The following is a 26,146-nucleotide window of genomic DNA, read 5'->3' as shown; positions in this document are numbered from 1 at the left end:
TAAAAATAAATTAAAAAAAAATTAAGGGGCTTGGAGACAGCCCCACTGTGCACCGGCTCCCTTGGGCACAATTTCTACACTGGGGCTGTTTGGACATGGAGGGCTGATGGGACATAGATGGGGAGGAGCCAGTTAAATTTCTGCCTTATTTAAAGTACCAGGCTCTACTCTACCACCATCTATATATACCCCAGTGTCTTGAGCTCCAGTGTCCCTTAATGGATGAAAGAGGGTCTTAAAATTCTGTCATTTAATAATTTTTTTCTCCATCTCCCCAAACCTGGCAACTAGAAAGAGGGGGGCAACCCTTGTTTTAAAGAGGAGAGTCTCTTAAAGTAACAGTACATTAAAGAAAAATACAGGAGTCCAGGAATTAGTGATTATATTCTCCAACCTGACTCACATAAATTCAGGGATATCAATGGACATCAGAATGCTTTCAAATGCTGTGGTTCCCCAGTAGATAGGTTATCTGGCACTGCAGAAAACATTTGTTTTTCATAGATGGGGGAATACACATTATAAGCCCTGTCTAAACACGTTTGGGCAGTGTCAATTGGAAAAGGGGAGTATTCTTTCAAACGAAATCCCCCGTCACCACCTATAGTCTGGTCCTCACCAGACAATATTACCTTGGACTACGGAAAACCTGTTTTCCATAGTACCCTATCTCCCCCACAATGAGACCTGCACATTTGGGTGCACACACATTGAAAGAGGGGTGTCCCTTCTTTCAAGTGATTTGGCCCTTTAGCAGCTATTGTCTGATTAACTCTACATGAGATTTTCCATAGATAAGAAGGGCACAGTGTACCCTTCCTTCCCCCATGAATGCCGGCACAAACTTGAGCACCTTTGTTTGAAAAAGGAGAGTCACCTCTTTCTAACGATGTAACCTCCTAGTAGTTATTGTCATTGCGATTACTAAACAATGACTGAAGAAATGTGGATTAATGCCGCAGCTAAAACCACAAATGATATAAGTGTGGTGGTTAAATACTATATATAAAAATCAGGGACACTGATGTTGCAATGTGAAACACTGAAATAGCAGCTACAGGGTGAGAAAACTCAGAAGCATAGGGGTTAAATGGACTTCACAATAATGATTGATCACTATGTGAAACATACTATTTTTAGTTTGTCCAGTCACTTAAACCTTACATAGGTAGTCACAGTGGCTGGCTACAAACCACATGCAGATGTATAAATATTTATGAGGTGCAAGTAATCAAAATATATTCATTAAATTGTAAGGAAGTATTAAATTGTTTGCGCCGGTGGCTGTCAGTGATGGGAGTCTGAGCAATCAGATTGTTGCTCTGTTCGGGCATGATAGTCTCTGGTTCCGTCACTTCTGCTTGAATTTGCCTGAGGTGGCCAGCAGAAATGTGCATTAAGTCCGTAGTTTGGGCGCTCTAACCAGGACTTTAGACGGGTTTAGCCGTTTTACTCGGGTAAGCCCTATGAAATTGGGCGTGACAATTGATGGGTGCCTATAAACAATTGAATTGGTACATTGGGCGCCCATTAATTACAGCGGCTAAAAAAAAACAAAAAAACTATTCAATCACCCCCCCTTTGTGTTTTGTTCGCATTTTCTATACATGGTTCAGTTAACCCTAATCACAATATACAAGTACCTGACTCCCCATCACACTCAACTCATTATCGGCCTTAACTGTGTGGAGTTTGTATATGATCCTTGTGCTTGCATGGGTTTCCTCCGGGTACTCCGGTTTCCTCCCACAAACATCAAAAATATATTGGTAGGTTAATTGGCTCCCAACAAAATGAACGTGTGTGTGAATGCGTGTGTGTGCGCATGTGATAGGGAATATAGATTTTAAGTTTCATTGGGGCAGGGACTGATGGGAATGGCTAAATATTCTCTGTAAAGCACTGTGGAATGTGTGTGCTATATAAATAACTGGTAATAAATAAAAAAAAAAAAAAAATTGATGTACTAAAAAGGAAATCACAAAAAGGGATTATCGGGATGATTGCCTGCAGTTCTCATTCACAGCTCTAGATGCCACTATATTTTTTAACTTCATCTGAGAACTAACGAACTATAGCAAGCACAAAGATTTTAAATAGCATATTTATAAGTAAAACAGTTATAACATTTATATAGCACTGGTTTATATCCACAAGACTATATAATTAAATAAGGAAACCAGTATCCTAATATCAATATTGAGTCCAGGCACTGATTTCTATGTTTCCAGTGGGAAGATGGCTGTATTTTTTTATTTATGTGGGATGATCATGTTTTAGGCGCACATATGTGGACCTGGTACTGTTTTCTATATGTTTCCAGAGGGAAGATGGCTATATATTTTTTATTTATGTAGGATGATCACATTTTAAGCGTAAATATCTATACCTGTTTTTTAAAATACAGGGGGAACGCTACGCATTTTCCCCCCTGTATTTTAAGAACCAGGACAGGCTCAACAGAGCCCAGGGCTGGTTATACTTGTGTGTAAGGGGGTGGCGCATCTTTTTTTTTCCCCTTTCTATAAACTATTAAATTGCTTTTACAAACAGAAACCTTCATGGATCACACTGTTTTGTGAAGGCATGCACCTGCTCAGGCTAGACCAGTGGATCCCAAACTTTTTTGAACCACGGCACCCTAGAGTATCAGAATTGTTTTCGCGGCACCCCTAAGCCAAAAGTCTGTTATTGAAACTCAGAATTTTTTTTTAAAGTACTGTAGTAAAAATGAAGTAAATTGTGATTACCCGTCATCCTTAGGGTCAGTTATGTGGTGGTGGACAGGTTTGTGCTTCAGTTTGTCCACATATTTAATTTACATTAACCATAAATAAATTTGGTTTGGTCCTGGACCACCAACCTGAGGCACCCCTGCAAGTGTTCTAAGGCACCCCAGGGAGCCATGGCACACAGTTTGGGAACCACTGGGCTAGACTCACTAGCCTGAAACAGGTCTATTTTTTTCTGTGTATTGCTGCACACATTTTGTGAGTCTTTACAACTTGGACCCTATTACATAGGGAGAGTTGTATGTTCACAATGGCAAAACATCTGGATGCGTGTTATGCCATTGCGAGTTGTGGGAATGCCAGAAACATGTGATATAGCACGGTCTCGCCTTCTTTCTACATTATCCGAATTCTGAAACTTTGGGAGTTTACTGCTAAACTCAGAAATCTTTAGAACTTGGACCCCATTACATTCTGTCTATAGCCATCTTACCACTGGAAACATATAGAAAACAGTCCCAGGTATACATAAATGTGCCTAAAACACGATCATCCAACATAAAATTTAAATAGATTTTTATACAACTTCCAAAACAGAATATATGACTACAGTGTTCTATTTCACCCTATGGGCTCTATTTACTACAATCCACATTTGTAATGCAGATTGTAGTGCGATATTACCGACTGAATTTGCATTGCGAATTTAGGCAATATCACAGCTATTTGCCACAAACCGTTTGCAGGGACAGAGCTTGCGATAAAGCGCTGTCCCTGCGAATCGTCTCCGGAGCCTTACCACGGTATTTTCACAACAAATACTGTGACAAGTGCTCCGCGCATGCGCCGACTGGCCGCTGCTACCCCCCAAGCCCTGCCCCTGTCGCTAAGCCCCCCCCCTTCCTTAATTACACTTACCTGCAGTTATCGGGCCTCCAGTCACTCTGTCACTCCGGTCAGCTGACATCCCATACTTCACTGGGACCCTGTCAGGTGACGACCATGCCCCAGTGCACCATCGGAGACCAGCTGACCGGAGGGAGGACATCACCGGAGCCCCGAACTCCGGTCCCTGGACTCAGGTAAATTTGGGTCTTTTTTTACAGTGAATCAGCGTGTGGTCTGTTTAGACCACACAGCTGATTACTGGGGCTGGCTCTGGGCTCTGCCCGTTATAGCGTAGCAGGAGTCCGGTAACCGAGGGAGTCCCTGGATAAAGCCACCTCCAGGTGGCGTTATTATCACAGGGCCTTCCCAGGTATTTTTTTCACATTTTATTTTTAGTAACTTTGGCCAGATCGCATTTCCCATAATTGTAATGGGAAATGTGATCTGCTTACTAAAAATAAGTGATAATTTTACAAATTCTACTCCAATTGCCCTTTAGTAACTGTAGGTGATACTAAAATAATGTGGAAAGGGTGTGAAAACACCCTTTTTCACATTCTTTTAGTAAAAATAATGTTAATAAATAGAGCCCTATATAAACTATATAGTTATATATTGTTTAATATATAATAAATATGTGATATTATAAGTCACATATATAATTTGATGTCATATATAATTTTTGGGTTGGGTATGAAATGCCAACCACTGAACAGCTGACGGTTGAAATCCAGACGTCGGAAGCCCGATCAGTGAAGATTCCGACAGTGGCGTTAAGCATAGTGCCTAACCTCCCCCCAGTGGTACCTAACAATAATTTCCCCCCAGGAGTGAACCCCTACCATCCCCAGGGAAACTGTAATACTTACCTGGGTTCTAACCCTTCTTCGGGATATCAGCGTCGACATTTTCCCCAAGTAGCGGGATTCCAACATCGGTATATTAACTACATCCCGTGTTTTTTCGTTAAAAATACTGTCATCTAATGTCTTGGAGGTGAACTGCTGGCAATCATTCCTTCCTGTGATCATCCTTTTAGTACAACCTATAAATAAGAAGCATTTCTACTACCCACTGTATCCAGGAGAGACATCAAATCCACACCACTGTTCTTATCGGTCATTGTCAAAGAAAAACATTTTTTGTAAATTAATTCATCAGTAAGCTTCTCGCCTGCAGCAAATGGTTAAAGTAGGGAGTGATAATGTAGAGTCTTTGAAAATGACAAGAAAGCAGGGTTCTTATGTAATAGCACCTCTCGTGAATACGCAGAGACAGCCATGTTTTGACATTGCAACGTATGTTACACGTCTTTTCCCAGGATCAGTTATATAAAGAGCCAACCCTCTGCTAAAGTTTAGACCAGACATCTAAATAAGTGAAAAAAAGCATCGCTACTATTGACACGGTCATAGCCAATAATACGGACATGCGAGTGTTATTATGGAAAAATCCGAGGCTTACTTTTTCCGGCTTAGGGTAAATGGCGCCTGTGCTAGAGGTAATGGCAGTCCGGCGGGGGCCAGTGTTGGTTGTTGAGGGCTTATCCGCCGTTCTCAGGAACCCTCTTGCCCCAGCTGCTGCCCGGACTCTTAGCAGTGAAAGAACTGAAGCAGCCATTGTGTACAGCCAGACATAGGCCAAAAACAAGGCGTGGCTGCAAGCTAAGGAACACAGACAAAACTACCGTAGAACCTTCCGGATTTTCAATGGTAACCCTGTGACACTAATACTTCCGGTCGTCCCCTTCCACAAATGCCATTAACATATCTGCGTCATGGTAACCAAACAGTCGGCAGCTGATTCCTTCCTAATCAAGCGGAGGTTTTGATGACATCATCATAGTCAGGTGACTTAACAGGAAGCGGCCTTTCCCACCAAGCGTTTTCCTTGTCTCCTCCCCACTTGCTGCAACCTGCAATTACAGTACTAATTGCTGCCTGTGACTTGACCGAGTCTGTCCGTGTTTAAATGCAGTATAGTAAATTTCGACACACCCTTTTCAACAGAGCAAAGAGGTGTAATTTTAAAGCACAACCTGTAGAGAGAATGTACAGAAAGGTGACCAAATTAATGATGCAGCTGTTAAAATGGAGTGTGTCACTCTCAGATACAAAGAAACTAGTGAACACTGCTAGTGTGGTAATAAAACATTAAATAAACCAATTATCAGAAAAAATCCTAATTGGTTGAATATAAAATACACTTTAATAAAAAAAAGGGACATAAACACAAATAAAATGTTAGATAATACAGGAAAAAATAATTGTTAAAAAGTAAATAACCTGGACATAGTAATTATTGCCCAAATGGATACTTATAAAAAAAAGGTGATACCTCTTATAATTGACAATAAACTATGAACATTGTAGATACCATAAATATTCTATTATGTGTACATAAGCAATAGTTATCCGGATATTGGGCCTTATTCAGCAGTGCACGATAGTCTGCTGCCGTTTGTGGGTGGGGAGTCGGCGGCAATGGCCTCCATTTTTCTAAACGGAGGCATGTCGCCGCCGTTGGGGTGGAGGGAAGAGACCAGGATCTCATTACCATATCTGCAAGCAGGGCCGGCTCTAGGGGTGTTCGACCTGTGTGGTCGCACAGGGGCGCCACTCATAGAGGGCGCACACCTCAGCAACATCCCGATTTCAGCGGGACAGTACCGCTGTTCTACCCGTGGGCCGAAGTGGCACTCGGGTGGTCAAATCGGGAGGTTGGGGACCCCCACCGCCGCAGCTGTGCGTCGGTGCCGGACCCTGGAGACTCTGAATGGATGCTGCGTGCAACACCCATTCAGTGATTGGAGAGGGGCTGGGGCAAGCCCAGCTAGTGAGGCTCCCCCCAGCCTGACATTATTTGGAGACGAGCACGCCTCCTAATAACGTCATGTAGGAGGCATGGCCTATGGTAATTAGGCCATGTCTCCATTTTCGTCCACGCGCGAAGATAGAGCACACTGGTGAGGGTGGCACAGGGTGCTCCGACCCCTGGAGCTGGCCTTGTCTGCAAGGATTGCAATTGTAAAGCTGCCTGCGTACAGCTTTGCTATTGCGATCCTTGCTGAAACAGGCCCATTGACATCAGTAAATGTTACCAGCTTGTTGAGAAGTATGAGTCTGTACCGTCAGTGTAGATGGCTGACAGTGAATGCCGGCTGAAATAGGACATCCACATGCAGGGGCGCTGAGAGGAGGGGGGGCGGGTACGAATGCTAAAGCAGCAGCAGGAGCAGTCTCCTATGCCTATGTGAGGACCGGTCACGCATAGGCTGTGCATCGGGCTGAACGGCACACTGCGGCCTCCTCTCCAGCGCGCAGCTCCAAAAAAAATATATTTCTAAGGGGGCGTGGTTGTAACGCGATTAGGCCACGCCCCTTGTCACCTGGGCCCGGAGCGGCTGTCGGCGGCCCTGTCCACATGTGTGACTGGTATGGATGGGTGTTGAGGGTAATCCTAAAGAATCCAATGTAGTTGCTCTTGTTTAAACAACCCACAACTTCTTCAAAAACATGTAGTAGCGTGTTGGCAGTATGGCTGTCTTATGTACCCAGTTAGTTGTTTATACTGAAAACAGGTGTGTCTGAGGATTACCTAAATCAGTGGCTCTCAAACTCGGTCCTCAGGATCTCACACAGGTCATGTTTTTCAGGTCAGCCAGCAGGAGCACAGGTGTAGTTATTACTCACTGACACATTTTAAAACAGGTGGAGCTAATTAGTCGAGGGCCGCAACTAGGGGGGGGGGGCTGGAGGTGCACGTGCAGCGGATGTGCCGCTGCACCCGGCGCCGGTGACCTCCAGCCCGGCGCCACAGGAAGACACCAAGCCGGACGCCCGCTGAGATGTTATTACCAGCGGGCGCCCGGCTCCTTCTCTGCAGCGCCGCGTTAGCCGGAGGCTGGAGTTCTCTCCTGAACTCCAGCTTCCGGCTCTCCCCACAGGCACTATAGGAGAGACGTCATGACATAGTTCCGAAGAGCAGCCGGGCGGACCTGACGGCGGCGGTCACAGGAGCGGGGTTAAGGTAAGTATTTTTTTTGTGTGTGTGTGGCACTACAGGGGCATTAACAGGCACTACAGGAGGACTACAGTGGCATTACCTACAGGGGCATTACCAGGGGGCTCTACATGGGCATTGCCAGGGGACTCTACAGAGTCATTACCAGGGGGCACTACAGGGACATTACCAGGGGGGCTCTACAGGGGGACTACAGTGGCATTACCAAATGACTCTACAGGGGCATTACCAGGTGGTATTACCAGGGGGCTCTACAGGGGCATTACTATATGGGGACTACAGGGGCATTACTAGGGGGCATTACTATTTGGGCACTACAGGGGCATTACCATATGAGCACTACAGGGGCATTACAATGGGGACATTACCAAATGGCCACTAGTACAGGGGCATTACTATAGGTGCGCTGCTGAAGGGGGCATTACTATGTGGTCACTGCTGCAGGGGGCATTACTATGGGGGGATTACGGGGGGGGGGCAAATTACTGTCTTGCCCCGGGTGACAAAAACCCTAGTTTTGGCCCTGATTAGTTTACTTGTGATTCTGTGAGGAAACCTGGAAAACATGCACTGTTTGGAGTCCTGAGGACCGAGTTTGAGAACCTGTGCCCTAAATCACAGGTTCTCAAACTCGGTCCTCAGGACCCCAAACAGTGCTTGTTTTCCATGTCTCCACACTGAATCAAGTGAAATAATTAGATCCACCTGTGGATCTTTTAAATGTGTCAGTGAGTAATGAATACACCTGTGCACCTGTTAGGTGACCTGGAAAACATGACCTGTGTGGGGTTCTGAGGACCGAGTTTGGGAACCTCTGATTTAGTACAATATTATCCTTGTTTGAGATACAGCTTGGTTGATTTAGGGCAGTGTTTCTCAAACTCGGCCAAATCATAACAGCTTCCAACCCAACTGTCTCAGATTTTTATGAAATTTGGTAGAATGATAGACGGCATAGAGTAACTTTCATATGTAAAATGTTAGCCCTCAGTGATGCACGGTGTTCATGCTACAGGGTTGTAAGCATGACAAAAAATGTAAAATTTATGCTTGCGAGGTCAATTAAAATTGATCATAACTTTGCTTCTATTTGTGGTAGAACTTTCCTGATGTCAGTGGGGCCTCCCCCAAATGGCAGGCGTTCCCAATCAACATCGACAGCTCGCCCCCTTTGGAAAGAGACCCGCTACGACCGGCGCTGTCGGTCGTAGCGGGTCTCACGCATGCGCACGAAGGAGCCGGCTCCCTCGTGCGCATGCGCATTGGCCAAACATCGAGGCGGCCGTGCGGTCGTAGACTGTACGGCCGCCTCTGAATGAAGCCCTAAGTTCGGGAGTTGAACCCTTCTTGTACTAACCATGCAACTGGCAAATTCAGACTTGTCTTGTAGTATGGGAGCATGACCTATCAAGAGTAAAATAATGAAAACTATTGCAAAAGGAAAGCTTTAAAAATTGAAAAAGTTATAAAAAAGGATATATTCCATATTCTAGCTAAGGAACCTGTGCCTGATAATTGTTTACTACTGCTGCTGTGTCTTTTAATATCAAATGGGTTGCAGAACTGAGTCTTAGGTCCGTATTCAATTTGAGGCGAAAAGTCAGAGGTCGGACTTTTCGCCATCATCGGAAGTTTTTCCAGGGATAAAGTATCGGGCGTGTGCCCGCTTATCCCCGTATTCAATTAGGATCCGGTGAAAACGGGACCCGGCGGAAAGGTAAGTATTGAAAAGTCCTATCAGTTTTTGGGGAAATCATGCTGTCATCCCCTAAAAGATGTCCTCAAATGGGGGATCACTATGGGTACCCCCAATTTGGCCTGCTGAAGGTAGTCAGGGTTTTTAAATAGCCGCGGCAGGTGCATAAATGCGGCTTTAGAAGAAGTGGTGAAGAATAGCACTTAGGTTTTTTTGGGGGGGAAAAATAACTAGTCCCATCAAATTTGGGGTAAATAAAAATGGGTGCAAGCATAAATTCATTTTTTTTTAATTCTTCAAAAATCCACCTGCCGCTATTACCTGCATTCTAGAAAACACCTGCCGCATACTTGGGGAGTCAATTCCGCTAGTTTTAAAGTTTGTCCCCCAACATTTTTTTTCACCCCCAAAATGAAAGTATCTTTTTTGGGGTGTCCTTTTTATTTTTTTGACACATATTACATTAAGGGGACATTCCAAAGGCTGCAGGCTTTTTTTTTATTCTACACCCCAATTCTGCACTTTTTTTCACCACCTATTCAGTGGAGAAAACTTATCCCCGTTTTTTCACAAAGACTTTTCGCACCTGTGAAAAAGTCTTTGAAATTGAATATGGAGATAAGTGAAACAGGCGAAAATGACATCATTGGCGATAAATTATGGCCGATAACGGACTTTTCGCCTCAAATTGAATATGGCCCTTAATGTACTTTTTATCCATTTGTAATGCTCTTGATCAAACTACCACTATTCACTGATAAACGCTATTAAATAAACTGTCTTAGGCCCTCATTCAGAGCCGGACGCTCTGAGCAGAGCGCTCGCTCTGAATGAGGGCCGTCCTCCATAAAAATGGAGCGTCCTCCTGGACGCTCGTATAGCTGTGGGTCACCACCCACAGCTCATACGAGCGTGCAGGATGATGGTCGCGATGGTCTTGACCATCGCCAGTGCGACCAGAAGCCTGTGGTCGGGGTTTTCGACCACAAGCCCTGGAGTGATTTTGGCTCTATCAGAGCCAAAATCACTCCCACTGACATCACTAGTGATGTCAGTGGGGCCGGCTTCTGACGGTAGGCGTTCCCTTGGGAACGCCTCCGTCTGGGAGGCACGCCCCCGGCACGCCCACCAAAGGGGGCGTGCTGTCAATTAACATCGACAGCACGCCCCCTTTGATCAGACACAACGAGCGAAGGAAAGTCCTTCGCTCATCGCGTCTGGCGCATGCGCACGATGGAGCTCCCTCCGTTGTGCGCATGCGCAGTGCACACCATCGACCCACTTGCGAGCGGACAGCCGCTTGCGAGTGGGTCTGAATGAGGCCCTTAGTTCCTTCTATCACTAGTTCTCAATGCAGAAGCTGCAGCCAGATGGAGAAGAACACAGAAGGGATGGCCACCGAATATCAATAGTTTACAAACATCGATTGTTTACTACTGAAGGTTGATGGTTTTGCCATCGATGGCAGAAAGCAAATTCTTTTCTGCCATTGATGGCAAAGTGGAACCCGTTGCTTTTTTTCTGCTCATGACACAGAACGTAGCCCTGCCCCCTCACTTTCTGCTAAACCTGCCCCTAAGCACTGCCCCCTGTTTTTATTTAATCAGCCCGTGGCTTGCCAGACACTCGGCTGCAATGGCCATCGAGTGGTGCAAAACAGAGGTTCACCATAGATTGTTATTGTACCATTGATGGTTATTACCAATGGTGTCTTCGATGGTAACCATCAATGGAAAACCACCGATGGCCATCCCTAGAACACAGATAGAGATGCTACAAGACAAGTCTGAACTTGCCAGTTGCATGATTAATGCATGAAGGGATCAACTGCCGTACTTAATATTTTTTTTACTCCTGTTCCCAAAGGCTTTCCAAAATTAAACATACCAAAGAGAGATTGTATTTAAGTGTATAACATACTTTTTGTATAATGAAATTAAACATAATTTTTTTTAAATAATCAAGGTCACATGTCACATCATGTGACCTTGAAATGTAAAAGTCAATATTTAAATGCCTTTCAGACATAAGCGAGACCTGTATAGTTTGGCCGAGCCCCAGCAAAAACCTGGGAATCTTGCTATATCTGAAAGAGTGAAAAGGAGGGGGGGTCCTAGCCGCACAGGTTATTATTATTATTATTACATTTTATTTATAGGGTGCCACAAGTGGTCCGCAGTGCCGTACATACAGTAAAGGGTACACAGAACATTACATTACAATACAGTAACCAAAATATAAACAGAACACAAGTAACAATTAGCATCACAATTCTCCATACACAATACAGCTGTGAAGGTGAAGGCTGTCATAGAAGTGCTAGAGAAGAAGGCTGTGAGACAGTGGGGAGGAGGACCCTGCTCCTAGGAGCTTACAATCTAGGGGAGACAGACAGATGACATGAGGCATGATTGTGTAGAGGGGGACCTGAGTGCAGGAAGTAAGTAAGGTAGAGATGGCTAAGCCGGGAGGGACAGAGACCTGGTAAGCTGGTTATGTGGTGGAAAGGTATGCTTTGGTGAACAGGTGGGTTTTCAGTGCACGTTTGAAGCTCTGCAGGGTCGGGGAGAGCCTGATCGAGTGAAGAAGCTCATTCCAGTGGAGGGGGGCTGCACGGACAAAATCTTGGACACAAGCATGAGATGAAGTAACCAAAGTGGAGGAGAGGTAACAGTCATTGGCAGACCGGAGTGAGCGGGAGGGAGTGTGTAAGGAGATGAGGTTGGAGATGTAGGGAGCAGTAGAATTAGAGAGGGCCTTATATGTGAAGGTGAGGTGTTTGAAGAGGATTCTGTAGGGGAATGGGAGCCAGTGAAGGTTTTGGCAGAGGGGAGCAGCAGAAGTGGAATGGCGGGAGAGGAAGATAAGTCTAGCTGCAGCATTGAGAACAGACTGCAGGGGGGCAAGATGGCAATGTGGGAGGCTAGTAAGGAGAAGGTTGCCGAAAAATTATTAATGAATGAATAATCAGTTTGGTAGCATTCTGGGAGAGGAAAGGCCTAATGCGAGCGATGCTGCGTAACTGGAACTGACAGGATTGTGCCAGAGATTGAATGTGGGGGGTGAAGGAGAGTGTGAAGTCAAGGGTGACACCCAAACAGCAAAGTTGGGGGACAGGGGAGATGATGGTGTTGACAACAGTGATAGCGAGATTGGATGGAGTTGAGACTCTATTAGGGGGAAAGATGATGAGTTCGGTTTTGTCTATGTTGAGCTTCAGAGAGTGCTCGGACATCCAGGAAGAGATGACAGATAGGCAGCTGGATACCTGAGAGAGGACAGAAGGGGAGAGCTCAGGAGAGGAGAGGTATAGTTGCGTGTCTTCGGCATAGAGGTGGTATTGGAGGCCGAAGGAGCTGATGAGTTCACCTAGTGTAGAGGTATACAGGGAGAAGAGCAGCGGGCCCAGGACCGAACCCTGCAGGACACCAATGGGAAGGGTGGAAGGGGGGGAGGTGGAGTCAGAGGCAGACACAGAAAAGGAGTGGTTGGTGAGGTAAGAGGTGAACCAGGCATAGATGGTGTTAGAGATGCTAAAGGTCTGAAGGGTGCGGAGGAGGAGAGAATGATCCATGGTGTCAAAGGCTACAGAGAGGTCAAGGAGGATGAGCAGAGAGAAGTGGCCTCTGGATTTGGCTGCAAGCAGGTGATTGGTGACTTTGGCCAGGGCAGTTTCAGTGGAGTGAAGTGGGCGAAAGCCAGATTGAAGAGGATCAAGGATGGAGTTGTCAGAGAGATAGCTGGTGATGCGGCTGTAGACAAGCTGCTCAAGTAGTTTGGAGGCAAAAGGGAGAAGAGAAATGGGGCGGTAATTGGTGGGTGAGGACGGGTCGAGGTTGGGTTTTTTAAGAATAGGTGTGACAAGAGCATATTTGAATGAGGAGGGAAAGATTCCGGTGGAGAGAGATAAGTTGAAAAGGTGAGCAAGGTGGGAACAGGCAGTGGAGGAGAGGGAGCGTAGAAGGCAAGAAGGGAGGGGGTCAAGGGGGCAGGTGGAAAGGGGAGAGGACAAGATGAGGGAGTGGACCTCATTGCCCGTGGTGGGGCTGAAGGAGCACAAGGTGGGATGGCCGGGAGGTACGGATGGCGGTGGAGGTAGGGCTGCAGCAAAGAGATTGAAGGAAATACTGTGACGAATTGCCTCAATTTTGGAAGAGAAGAAGGAGGCAAAGTCAAATGCAGTGAGGGAGGATGGGAGGGGTGGATGGGGGGACAAAGGAGAGTGTTGAAAGTACCAAAAAGTCGGCGGGGATTGGAGGACTGAGAGGTGATGAGCAACTGGAGGAAGGATTGCTTGACGAGGGAGTGCGCTGAGCTGTATGAAGAGAGGACAAACTTGAAGTGAAGGAAGTCCGCCAGAGAGCGAGATTTCCTCCAGAGGCGCTCGGCTGTGCGCGAGCACTTTTGGAGAAACCGGGTCAGTTTGGAGTACGAGGGTTGGGGTTTGATCTGACGGAGGGGGACAGAGGAGGTGGGGGCAACAGAGTCAAGTGCAGAAGTGAGGGTGATGTTGTAGAAGGAGGCTGCCTGATTAGGGCAGGCCATGGTTGAGAGAGGAGAGTATCAAGTGATGAGGACAGGACAGCAGGGTCAAGAGTCTCAAGATTGCATCTGGTGATGGTGGCTTTGGGTGAGGGGAGGAGGAGTTGAGAGAGTGAAGGAAAGCAGATGGTGGTCAGAGAGGGGGAAGGGAGAGTTGGAGAAGTCAGAGAGAGCACACAGATGGGTGAAGACAAGGTCAAGGGAGTGGTCGAGACAGTGGGTAGCGGTGGAGGTCCATTGAGAAAGTCCAAAGGAGGAGGAGAGGGTAGGATAATGTGAAAGCTGCAGGCAGGGGCGGATTGGGCCACCGGGAAAGCGGGATACTTCCCGCTGGGCCGGATCCCCGCTGGGCTGGACCGCCTGTGTCATTAGAAGCCAGAGTCCCGCTATCACATAGCTACAGTGATGCGGCCGTGCTTAGGGCTGATCGCGGAGGCTGAGCTGTGTGCCGTGGTCACGTGTGTGAGCTGCTGCACAGGCAAAGGATGAAGATCCGTCTTAATTGGGCTGTGCAGCGTCGCGGCACAGACTGTATGGCCACAACAGCACATCCCCTACCTTCCTTGGCTGGCTCCTCCTCATGCTTAGTGCTCCTCTGAACCAGCCAGGAGGAGACATCGTGAAGCCGCAGCACACCAGAGACCCCGTGCTCACTCAGCCTCAGACAGAGAGTATGTTGTTTACATTCACTTCCTGTCTGAGGCAGAGCAGCTGCAGAGGAAGCAGACAGCCAGAGCAGGGAGCTACATGAGTAGGAGGACCTGCCCCAGCCCAGCCACACAGGATACAGGTAAGAACTTGGGAGGGGGGGGCACATAAATTTGAAGATAGGGGGCTGATGACACAGATAGGGGGGAGCAGAGACATGGATAGTGAGGGCTAAGGGGGCTGCTGATATTGCTATGGGGAGAGGGGGGGGGCAGAGTCATGTGGCATTTGTGTTTACATGATGTTAGGGTTGCATGATATGTTAAATGCCTCTGTTACATGTGGGGAGGTCTGTGGCATTTGTGTTACATGATGTGTTAAATGCCTCTGTTACATGTGGGGAGATCTGTTACATGCTTGTGAGAAGGCCTGTGGTGGCATGCCGTGTGATATACAGAGAGACATGAGAAAAGTGAGTGGGTGGGAGGTCTGAGTGGCATGTGGTATTCCTCCCTGTCCTATTCCCCTTCCAGTGTACAGCATGTTTATTGGAGTAAATAATGTAAGAATTTGAAAGCACAAGTTTTAAGGGGCACCATTTTTTTCAGTTGCCATGGGCGATATCAACTCTAGTTATGCCTCTGCTGATTTGTGGTGTTATATGGAGTAGAGGTGATACAGTATACTGTATGAAGTGGAATAACACAGCCCTCAGCACTGATATGTGGTATTATTATATAGAGGAGAGGGGACTGCACTTTGATAAATGATGACAAATAACAGCTCACAGAACACACTGATGTTTTGGGATATGATTTATTATACTAGTATTCTGGACCTGCTGGGTCTCTAGCTTTTGCAGTTTTTTTCCTCTCTAATGGCTATTTCACACATGCCGGTTTTGTCCGGCCACGCAAGAACTGGGCGGTAGCCGGCCGGCTTTTTTCAGGCACGCAGTGCCTTTCATAAGCAGCGGCTTTGAGTCGTTTTTATTGTGAGGGTTTTTTCTTTTCCGATTGAGTATGCGCAGCAGCAGCTGCTGCACAAGCCCGGCCGGCAGAAGCCAGCGTGTGTGAAAGGAAACATTGTTTCCTTCATACTACTGGCGTGCAAGGACGGCACGGCACCGTCCTGCATAGTAGTTTTTTCCAGCTATATCACGGCGACTGTGCCGTGACCATGCCGTGTGAAAGGAGCCTGTCCTTTCCTTGCAGTACTGTATTTCCTAACCCCCCCCCCCGGAAGTGGATAGATCCCCTTCAGTCTTTGTACCCTGACACCATTATTCACTGACCAACGTCATTCCCTATTATCCACGTGGGCATAGAGGGGGAATATAATGTAGCAATCCACCGAGCCCAAAGCGTGGTGAGCGGTGAAATTTCTTTTTTTGGTGGACTGTATGGGCAGGGAACCGCACTTCCACGCTCAATTCACGTCACTTCCAGGTACATAAACTCAAGGGGAAATATACCTTCCCCCCCCCCCCTCAGTCCCTCTCTCTCTCTATCCCTCATACATCTCTTTCTCCCCATGTCTCTCTCCCCACACGTTTCTCGTTCTCTCTCCCCACACGTCTTTCTTCTCAACTTCCCTCTCTCCCCACGTGTCTTTCACCTCCATTTCTCTCTCTCTCCCCACACGTCTTTCTGCTCCATGTCCCTCTCTCTCCCCACATGTCTTTCTGCTCCACGTCTCTCTCTCCCCATTGTCTCGGTCTCCCGCCACCAAAGCAATAATGGCGACAGCCAGGGCCGGATTAAGGTCTGTGGGGGCCCCTGGGCAACAAACTTGTGGGGCCCCTATCAGTAAAATTATACAAGTGGTATACTGCTGATGTTTTCAAAAAATATAATGTACTGCGTGTGTATGTATATATATATATATATATATATATACACACACACTAATAGCAGGACCCAGCACTCTCTGTATCAAAATGAACAGCACATCAATACTTTGCTATAAGTTTTATATATATATATATATATATATATGTAATTTTTACAAAAAAAGTTTTTAAACACCCAGCATATTACATTTTAAAGCAAATGTAATCAACTGTAATTTTAAGTGCAAATATATATATATATATATATATATATATATATATACATACACACACACACACAATTACCTACATACATACACACACACAATTACCTACATACATACACACACAATTACCTATATACACACACAATTATCTATACACACACACACACACACACAATTACCTACATACATACACACACACAATTACCTATACACACACACACAATTACCTACATACATACACACACACACACAATTACCTACATACATACACACACTCACACACACACAATTACCCACATACATACATACACACACACACACACACAATTACATACATACATACACACACACACAATTACCTTTATATACACACACAATTACTTATTTGCACACAGGCTCTCTCCTCTTCTGCTCCATGGCCAGGTGACAGGCAGAAGCAGAGTAACATGATACCTTGGAGTCTGCTCTGCCTTACGCTGTCACACACTGCAGGCTGCCTGGCTGCCGGGTTGCTGCTTGGGCTCTGGTCCGACCAGCCACAGTCTCCTGATCACAGGAGACTGTGACTATAATGAAGATCCTCGGCAGCTGCTGAAAGAAAACAGCTGAGCTGCTGAGGAGTACCGCAGAGGAGACAGCTAAATGCTGTACTCCGGTTTTCAGTAGAAGTAGTGGCCGGAGGCAGGGGACAGTGTGTGGGGGCCCACTAAGTGTGGGGGCCCCAGGACGACCGCCCCTGTCGCCCTGCCTATAATCCGGCCCTGGCGACAGCATGCTGGTCCTCCGCCAATTGTAAGGAGGATCACTCTCTGCTCAGACCATGTATCTTAGACCTGCCCCCCCTTTGTGTCCTTCACACAATTAAAGCAGGAGTGTGTCCCACTCCTGGTGTGGAACTCTGAGTGAATGCACTGAGGTAACTTCGGTTACAGCTCTCCTCGGCTGAGGCTGCCAGTCAGACGATGGGGAATTAGAACCTGGGCTCAGAGACTCCACTTTAGCATTTTGTGTTTAGGGTTCTTTTATGTCTCTGATTGGGCAATGAGCAAATGCCGGAGACTCCTATCCTATTGTGACAGCAGCACTGTGTGTAGGTTGTTGAAAATGAAGACTATTGTGGTAAATTAATTGGAGGAACTTTGGACCTCATTCAGAGTCGGTCATTGCGGCCGCACGGTCGTAAGGTAAAAGGGGCCGGATATGAAAATGAAGCGCTCGCAAGTTGCATCGTTAAGATGGATTCGTTAGCTGGACGAGCGAGGGGAGGATGCGGCCGTAAGACTAAAAATACGCCCCCTTCTCGTTCCCATTACAAGTCATCTCCGGGCATATAATGATTAATCAAGACCATGGGGAACCATCGGAGCTGCTCGTAGACCTTAAGGTTGACCATACCCTCTCTTAAGCACTACGATCAAGTCAATGTAAAAACCTCCCATGTCACATGTGCCATGACACTACTTAGTTAATTATGCACTCCCATAAAACGCCGTTTGCATAGTCAGGCACGCCTGCGTTCGGATCTCCACTCCCCCGTTCACATGCACCTTCCCCTGTTACCACCCACAAATGCCTCATCCTGTCACTCAAACTAACGACCTGGCCAAATTGAAGGAGAGAGCAATTTATGATCGTAATAGCTAGTTTGCGCACGCGCATTGCAAATTTTACGCATGCGCAGTTTAGCGAACATCGGTGGCGCACGACCGTGTGGCCGCAACGACCGACTCTGAATGAGGTCCTTTGTGTGTACTGCGCTTATAGCTGTGTAGCATTAACACCCATACAGCTGTGGGTGAGTGTTGTACCAGCGTGGAACCTTCTCTCTTCTGGAGGGAAGTGGTGGGTTTGGCATAATGGGGTAGATGCACCCCTGGGTGCAGGTTGCACAGATGTTAGTATAAGAAATTATATATTAATATTAGTGTATAGAAATGGAGAATTGATTAATGTTTACTGTTTTTTTTATAGACTGGTGGTGATTGTAAGCCAAGTATCAATACTGTATAAACTAGGAAAATCCCTATGTGGAATCCTCAGATAATGGGTAGAATCCTAGTCTACCAGTGGTGCATCCCAGAGTCAAAAATGTAATGATCTAGAAATATCCAAGAGAAAAAGGAAAAAGGACTCTGGGGGTCATTCAGACCCGTTCGTGAGCGTCAGGACGCTCGCAAGCGGGTCGATGTTCCCCCACTGCGCATGCGCACGACGGAGGGAGCTCCATCATGCACATGCACGAGACCCGGCGAGCGACGGGCTCTCCATCGCTCCGGGTCTCGCACCAAAGGGGGCGTGCTGTCGATGTTGATTGACAGCATGCCCCCTTTGGTGGGCATGCCGGGGGCGTGCCTGCCAGACGGAGGCGTTCCCATGGGAACGCCTACCGTCTGAAGCCGGCCCCAGTGGGAGTGATTTTGGCTTTGATAGAGCCAAAATCACTCCAGGGCTTGCGGCAGACAGACCCTACTGCAGGGTCTCCGTCGCAAGCCCGATGGTCGCGATGGTCAAGACCATCGCGACCATCATCATGGACGCTCGCAAATGCTGTGGGTGGTCACCCACAGCTATGCGAGCGTCCAGGAGGATGCTCCATTTTCATGGAGGAGGGCCCTGATTCAGAGCGAGCGCTCTGGTCAGAGTGTTCAGCTCTGAATCAGGCCCTCTATTTGGGGGCACACTTAAAAAGTTATATTTTACTAGCTGTTATTTTGTATCACAGGTATCTTACATACTCATAATTATAGAATATAACATTTAACTTTTAATTGAGGTATTCTTAAAAAGTAATCTGTATTGTTACTAACAATAAACACACACAAATAGAAAAAAACACATGTGAATACAGTGAATTGCTATATTCAGCTGACGTTTGTTCATTGATATGCCCAAATGGCATTAATACACTGATATGGTCAGAAAAGTATTAGGTAGAGTTTGACACTTGTCCGTCCACCCAATGTATATTCAACAATAATGATCAGTGTAACATATTGAGACATAGATGAAATTAGTAATACATGTATTCATAATTCTGTAGGTACTTTGACAGTCTTCAGTTTGACAGATGGCTGGAAAATTGTATATATCTCTCCTTATTTCAGATCAAAGATATCCACTTAGACTGTATCAGGTACATCATAGTCATAAATAAATCATTCCAGATTCTTATGAGGTAAGCCATCGGCATCAGTGATTGTCAGAAAATACAATTCTAATAATATAAATATAAATTGTCCTGTTATTTGGACAGAAAACAACACAATATACTATCTTCAGAGCCGCAACTAGACTTTTTGGTGCCCTGTGCCAGAGAGAGCATTGGTGCCTCCCCCCCCCACCACCATTTTTTAAATAGGAACATAAGATAGTGTACCTGAAAAAGGACCATTGTCTCATGGGGAAGGGCCAGGAAGGGATAGGGGAGGCCAGGAGATGCTGGGGATAAAAGAAGAGGAAGAGTGAGAATGATAATAAACAGGACAATTGACAGGCCCGACAGCACCCCCTGCCCTACAGTGCCCTGTGCCATGGCACAGGCCGCACTACCCTAGTTTCGGCCCTGACTATCTTATCAATAAATGGTTTTGCTAACAAAGTTAAATTAGCCAAGGTGAAATTTTTAGACAATTATATAAATACATCTCACAGCAAAATAGCTGTTCTTTTTTCTGAAATAGACCATGCAGAAAGAACAATTTACAGCTGACTCCCCTTCTCTACTTTTCCACGTCTTACTTGAAGCATATTGTGGGGAATGAGAGTCAGAGGAGGCATTTCCATTCTTATATGGTTAAATTGCCTCAGGAGGGAATGTTTTACACTGAAATGTGATTGTAACAGTGTAAACAGCCACAGACCCCTGCTGTCACAAGAGTAAGTACTTGTGGAGATGAACCCGGGGTGGATTCAGGGGAGTTTATAGGAGCAGACGTCTGATATTGAAAGGACGCTGGTCTGAGATGTGTGTTGCTGATGAATGGCCCACTGATAAAGAATAGATGCTGGAGACGAGATACACCCGGAGCGGACTGTGGATACACCCAACTGGTAACTGGGACGTCTGAGAGGATCACGTCTGGGAGGCTGGACCCTGGAGCAGTATACTTATATGTGAGACTTAGTTCTGAGCTCCCTGCTATTCCTTGTTCCTGCTAACACCCAGCTAGGCTGGGAACAACGTTGCACTGGCAATGAAAGGACTGCAGATCAGCCCTTAAATACCCGGAGAAAGTGCAGGATTGGTTGCTAGGGACTCCCAGGAATGCTCTGACTGGATTGGCCGAAAGAAGTCATCTGACCACAACCAAGATGGCGGTGCCCATGTCGTGCTGCAGCACTGCCAAGGTGTGCAATAATTACACTAGCAGCCATGACAATATGCCTGCAGACCCCTGCAGCATGCAGCGCGGACCTCCATGTGCCTGCACCCCCGCAGAAGGACCGCACCAGAGCGTCTGGACAGATAAGTGCCGCTGACCCCGACCCTCACAGCCCTGGTCGTTACACCTGCCACTGGATACCTCTCTTTCTTCCTTGCTTTACTACAGGGACTCCTCTGACTCTCATTCCCTGCCCTAAAGTAGAGAAAGGGAGTTCCAAAGTTAGTAAGCTCTTAGTAATCTTAGTAATCTTTCTGGCACTAGACCAGCATAATATGCATGACATTTATTATTTGGGAGCCATGAGCCTTTATTATTAATCACTTTGGAGATAGAAAGAAAGAAAAGTGTTTGGTCAAACCCCTGCTTTATTATTGATTGATTTGTCAGGGGAAGAAGTGGTCAGGTGAGAGAATAATAAACAGTATTAGCTGCTAATTGCCATATATATGCACATTCTATTTTATCAGCATCAGCTGTAAATTGCTCTATATGCATGGTCTATTTCAGACAATGAACAGCTATTTTGCTGAGAGATGTATTTATATAATTTGTCTAAATATTTTGCCTTGGCTAATTTAACTTTGTTAGCAAAACCATTTATTGATAAGATGGTATATTGCAGGGTTTTCCAACCCACTGCTCTCAAGCTGCATGAGGCTCTTTTGAGCTTCTAATGTGGCTCCCGTCTCATGGCTCGGCAGATCCTTATTAGTACTGAGAACGCTGGTCTCTAAAGCCGTCAGAGACTAAAGAAGCCTCTGATCGCTGTGGGTGACGTCATGATGTCACCCGCAATGTGAGGAGCCCACAGGTCTGCTGGATCCAGTTAGATTCAGCATGTGGCAGAAGTAGCAGCAGCAGTGACAGCGGGACTCGGGAGCCCTGACCAGGGGCTGGCTGGCAACTTTTAGCCTGGGGGGCAAATGCATGCAGGTGGCCCTGGCAGATGACTAGCGTGTAGCCAGGGTGCCCGGAGCACATGCGTGCTAAGGTGTCCCCCCCTCCCTCAAGTGTTCCAGGGAGGAGACAGATCCATATGGGATTAATGTAAAGTAAAAATATAGATTAGGAGCAGCCCTCTGTAGTGGTGCCCATATGCAGTGCCCCAGGAGAGGACCCCTTATGCAGCCCTCTAGTAGTGCCCCCAGTAGTGATCTCCCCTATGCAGTGCCCCTTATACGGTGCCCCCAGTAGTGGTCCCCCCTGTGCAGTGCCTCTTTTGCTCCCAGTAGTAATCCCTTATATAGTGCCCACAGTAGTGGTCCCCCCTGTCCAGTGCCCCTTGTGCCCCCAGTTGTAAGCCCGTTATATAGTGCCCCCAGTAGTGGTACCCCCCTATGCAGTGCCCCCAGTAGTGGTACCCCCTATGCAGTGCCCCCAGTAGCAGTCCACCCCCCATGCAGTGCCCCCAATAGTGGTAGCCCTTATGCAGTGCCCCTTAAATAGTGACCCCAGTTGTAGTCTCCCCCCTATGCAGTACCCCCAGTATTGCCCTTTATATAGAGCCCCCAGCAGTGGTCCCCTGATGCAGTGCCCCCAGTGGTAGTCCCCTCCACCTAAGCAGTGCCCCTAGTAGTAGTCCCCTTCCCCCTATGCAGTGCCCCTAGTAGTAGTCACCTCCCCTTGTAGTGCCCCCAGTAGTAGTAGTCCCCCACCCTTGTAGTGCCCCCAGTAGTGATCTCCCCCTTGTAGTGCCCCACCTTGTAGTTCCCCCAGTAGTGGTCTCCCCTCTTGTAGGGCCCCCAGTAGTGGTCTCCCCCCTTGTAGTGCCCACCCCCAGTAGACACACAGTAGGCTGCCCTGTGTGGTGTAGGTGTACGTTGCCCTTCAAACAATTTTTTTACAGGGGCTGCCCTGTGTTGTGTAGGGGTATGCTGCCCTTCATACAAATAATTTTTACAGGGGCTGCCCTGTGTGGTGTAGGGGTACGCTGCCCTTCGAACAAATTTTATTTAAAGGGACTGCCCTGTGTTGTGCAGATACATTGCCCTTAATACAAATAATTTTTACAGGGGTGATTCCATAAAAATAATGGAGGACAAAAATTTGGAGGATAAAATAGGGAAAGATCAAGAACCACTTCCTCCTACAGACAGTTGTTGTCTGTGGGATGAAAAAGCCCATTGTCATGACTGGGCAGAAGACCAAAATATCCACCTTCGGTCTGGAAGTATTTCTATCCAAATCCAGACAACTGTCTTGCCATATGTAGCTTATGTAAAAGTGTAATAAGTAGGGGACACAAAGCGCAAAACACTTCCTTGACCATGATCCATCTATGACACCAGAACAGGGAGACTTCATTATCAGCAGTATTATGTACATACTTACACACAACTATTTCTGGTATGATGGTGAGTTTTATCTACAGGTGACTGGGACCGCAATGGGGACGAGGTTTGCGCCGAGCTACGCAAATTTATTTATGAGCCATTGGGAGGATCAACACATATGGGCCAATCGCGAGCTCGACGCGAACCTCGTCCTCTGGACCAGGTATATAGATGATGTTTTCTTTATCTGGCAAGGAGACGAGACATCATTGCAGCAATTTACTAGCTATATTAACAAAAACAATCATAACCTCAAATTCACCACCAATTTCAGCAAAACACAAGTAACGTTTCTTGACCTTAATATCATTATTGCAGACAATCAGATCCACACCAATACCCACCACAAATCTGTGGACGTGAATAGTTTTATATTGGCCACTAGTGGACACCATCCGGACTGGCTTAACAGCATTCCAGTCAGCCAGTTCCAAAGGATCAAAAGGAATTGCTCAAGAGCGGATGATTATATAGAACAAGGACAGAAACTAAAAGCACAATTGCATGAAAAAAAGTATAACACAACCACAATAGACTCAGCATTCAATAAATTCAAAAATATGGAGAGAAATCAATTACTACAATATAAGGACAAACAAAGCACAGTAGAAGATAAGAAAGATATATATTTTGTTACAGATTATAATGGCCAAGCCAATCGTGTTAGACAGATCATTAAGAAGCACTGGCCAATATTGTTTCAGGACCACACTCTAGCGGAAGTACTACCAAAGGCCCCGAAAGTAGTATTCCGAAAAGCAGCAGACCTTAAAACAAGATTGGTCAGTAATCACATAGCTGTAACCAAACCCACACAAGCCACTCTTACAAGTCTATGGGGCAACCAGAAGGAAGATACAAAAGGAGGTTTCTATTTTTGTGGACAATGCCAAGCATGCACCACTACGGGGAAAAGATCCACAAAACCTATATGCACTATCATCTCAACATCCAATGGTTTTAAATGGACCATTAGGAACAACATGACTTGCTCCAGCAAGGGGATTATTTACCTAATAGAATGCCCGTGTAAAAAACAATATATAGGACGCACCATTCGTTCCCTAAAAACAAGATTGAGTGAGCATATACGCAACATTAAGGCTGGATGCGAAGAGCACCCAATCTCCCTACATTTTAAACAATATCACAACTCAGACCCCTTGGGAATAGAGTTTGCTACACTAATTTTTATTAATCATCAACACACTCAGTTGTGTATAGGACTTGTTTCTTATGTTTCAATTCCAGTTTACTTTTTACAAAAATAACAACATCCATCATATAAATTACTGTTTTCAGTCATTATCAGAACTATAAGAATTATTAATTGTTCCTTAATAGTCAGTAACATAATAATGGGATTTACAGGATAAGCAGACAAATTCAACGCTCAAAACCATACAGTAAACATCTAGATACATTTACATATATCGATTGAAATGGATGTGAAAATATACTACAGTAAAACACTTTCATGAGCCATTGACAGGTATCACTTGCGGCTACCATCAGGGGAGCTATCCGCAATCTAACAGTGTAATGTCTAGAAAATTAGATCTGCAGATCCATCAGTATGCACAATGATTGACATATCTGAAACCAATCAAAGAGACTGATACGGACCAATCATGATGAGAGGCGGGGGATCACCATACATGATATACCCTGCACTCTCTACATGTATCACTTTACTCCCAGAGGAAGACCACAAAGTGGTCGAAACGCGTTGGCGGACATAATATCCATTAATTCATGTTCAGATACTTCCAGTACAAGATTCTGCATTAAGACCTGAGATCGAGATTGAGCACATCACGTGACCGGCGAGTCACACGTCACGCAAGCAGCACACAACCCGGAAGCAGCAGGGAACTGAGGACGCCGCACACGAGTCAGGAAGAGGAGATGGAGCACGGGAGGAGGAGGGATCCAACCACACGCAGCATCAGGACAGGTGAGTCTCCGTACGGAGGGGGACGCGGATAGAGATCGGGCACGGTTGACTCCAGCCTTTCCCCCTCCAGTGACAGGGTACCGCCAGGCTCCACATCCTGAGTGCGGGATAGATCTTTGGTTAGACCTATCACCCGCTCGGGCACCAGCCGACTGTACACAGTCCGGAGTCCCTGCACTGACCGGCTGTGTGGTTTTTCTCCTACCCGGGCAGAAGACCAAGCACACCTGCAACAGGCATTACCAACATCCAATTAGACTTGGTGCTTAGTCTATTCATTTAACAATAGTGTCACATCATCAGCGGGATGCCGCTATCCAACTGGACACAGTACACATTCATCATCGATCAATAGGGTCTTAATGCTAACAGCATTGTACTGATTTAAGATCTGAGCACAGAACATTTGTGGTTGCTATTAGCAACACCATTCAGCATCACTTGAGATTGCCATACAGATTCAGTGGGCAATCTTTCATGTGACATTTATTATATGTATTTCACTGTATATCTTATAGTAAAGTTTTTTTATTCCATTTACCATTTACTTTGATTGATACTTATATGCACACATCATCCTGATCTGTTTGTACTAAATCATACAGTACTCTTTCATACCTTCATTGGTTGAGCGCCGATTGTAACCCCCCCTTTTGTGTCATACTTTAAGAGGGAGGACACTCCCCCTTTTTCACTATCAGCAGCTCACCGCAAACAAATAGATAGGAGCCCAGTGCGCAGTGTTGTAAATTTGTCTGCAATATATCTAGTGTCCACCACACTTGCAGCAAGGGCAACATCAGACACACACAGATGGGCATACTGAACTTTAACAGTGTTAGAGAACAAAGGGCACAGACACTCTTTTCACAACTAACAGCAAC

At 46.2% G+C, this 26,146-nt stretch overlaps 1 protein-coding gene across 1 annotated transcript in view; it reads right to left on the bottom strand.

The window, feature by feature from the left end:
* Positions 1-5,439, bottom strand: part of SMDT1 (single-pass membrane protein with aspartate rich tail 1) — a 64,544-nt gene extending 59,105 nt beyond the window's left edge. Inside the window, exon 1 of the mRNA XM_088443901.1 lies at positions 5,085-5,439. Within this exon, the coding sequence (XP_088300027.1) occupies positions 5,085-5,240 (156 nt within the window). The 5' untranslated portion in view covers positions 5,241-5,439. The remainder of the gene's footprint in view (positions 1-5,084) is intronic.
* Between the last annotated feature and the right edge of the window lie 20,707 nt (positions 5,440-26,146).

Source organism: Taudactylus pleione, unplaced genomic scaffold, assembly GCF_031769625.1.
Source record: "Taudactylus pleione unplaced genomic scaffold, aTauple2 ptg000336l, whole genome shotgun sequence".
Lineage (NCBI taxonomy): Eukaryota > Metazoa > Chordata > Amphibia > Anura > Myobatrachidae > Taudactylus > Taudactylus pleione.
Note: the sequence above shows the minus strand (reverse complement) of the source record. Positions and strands in the feature narration are given on the sequence as shown.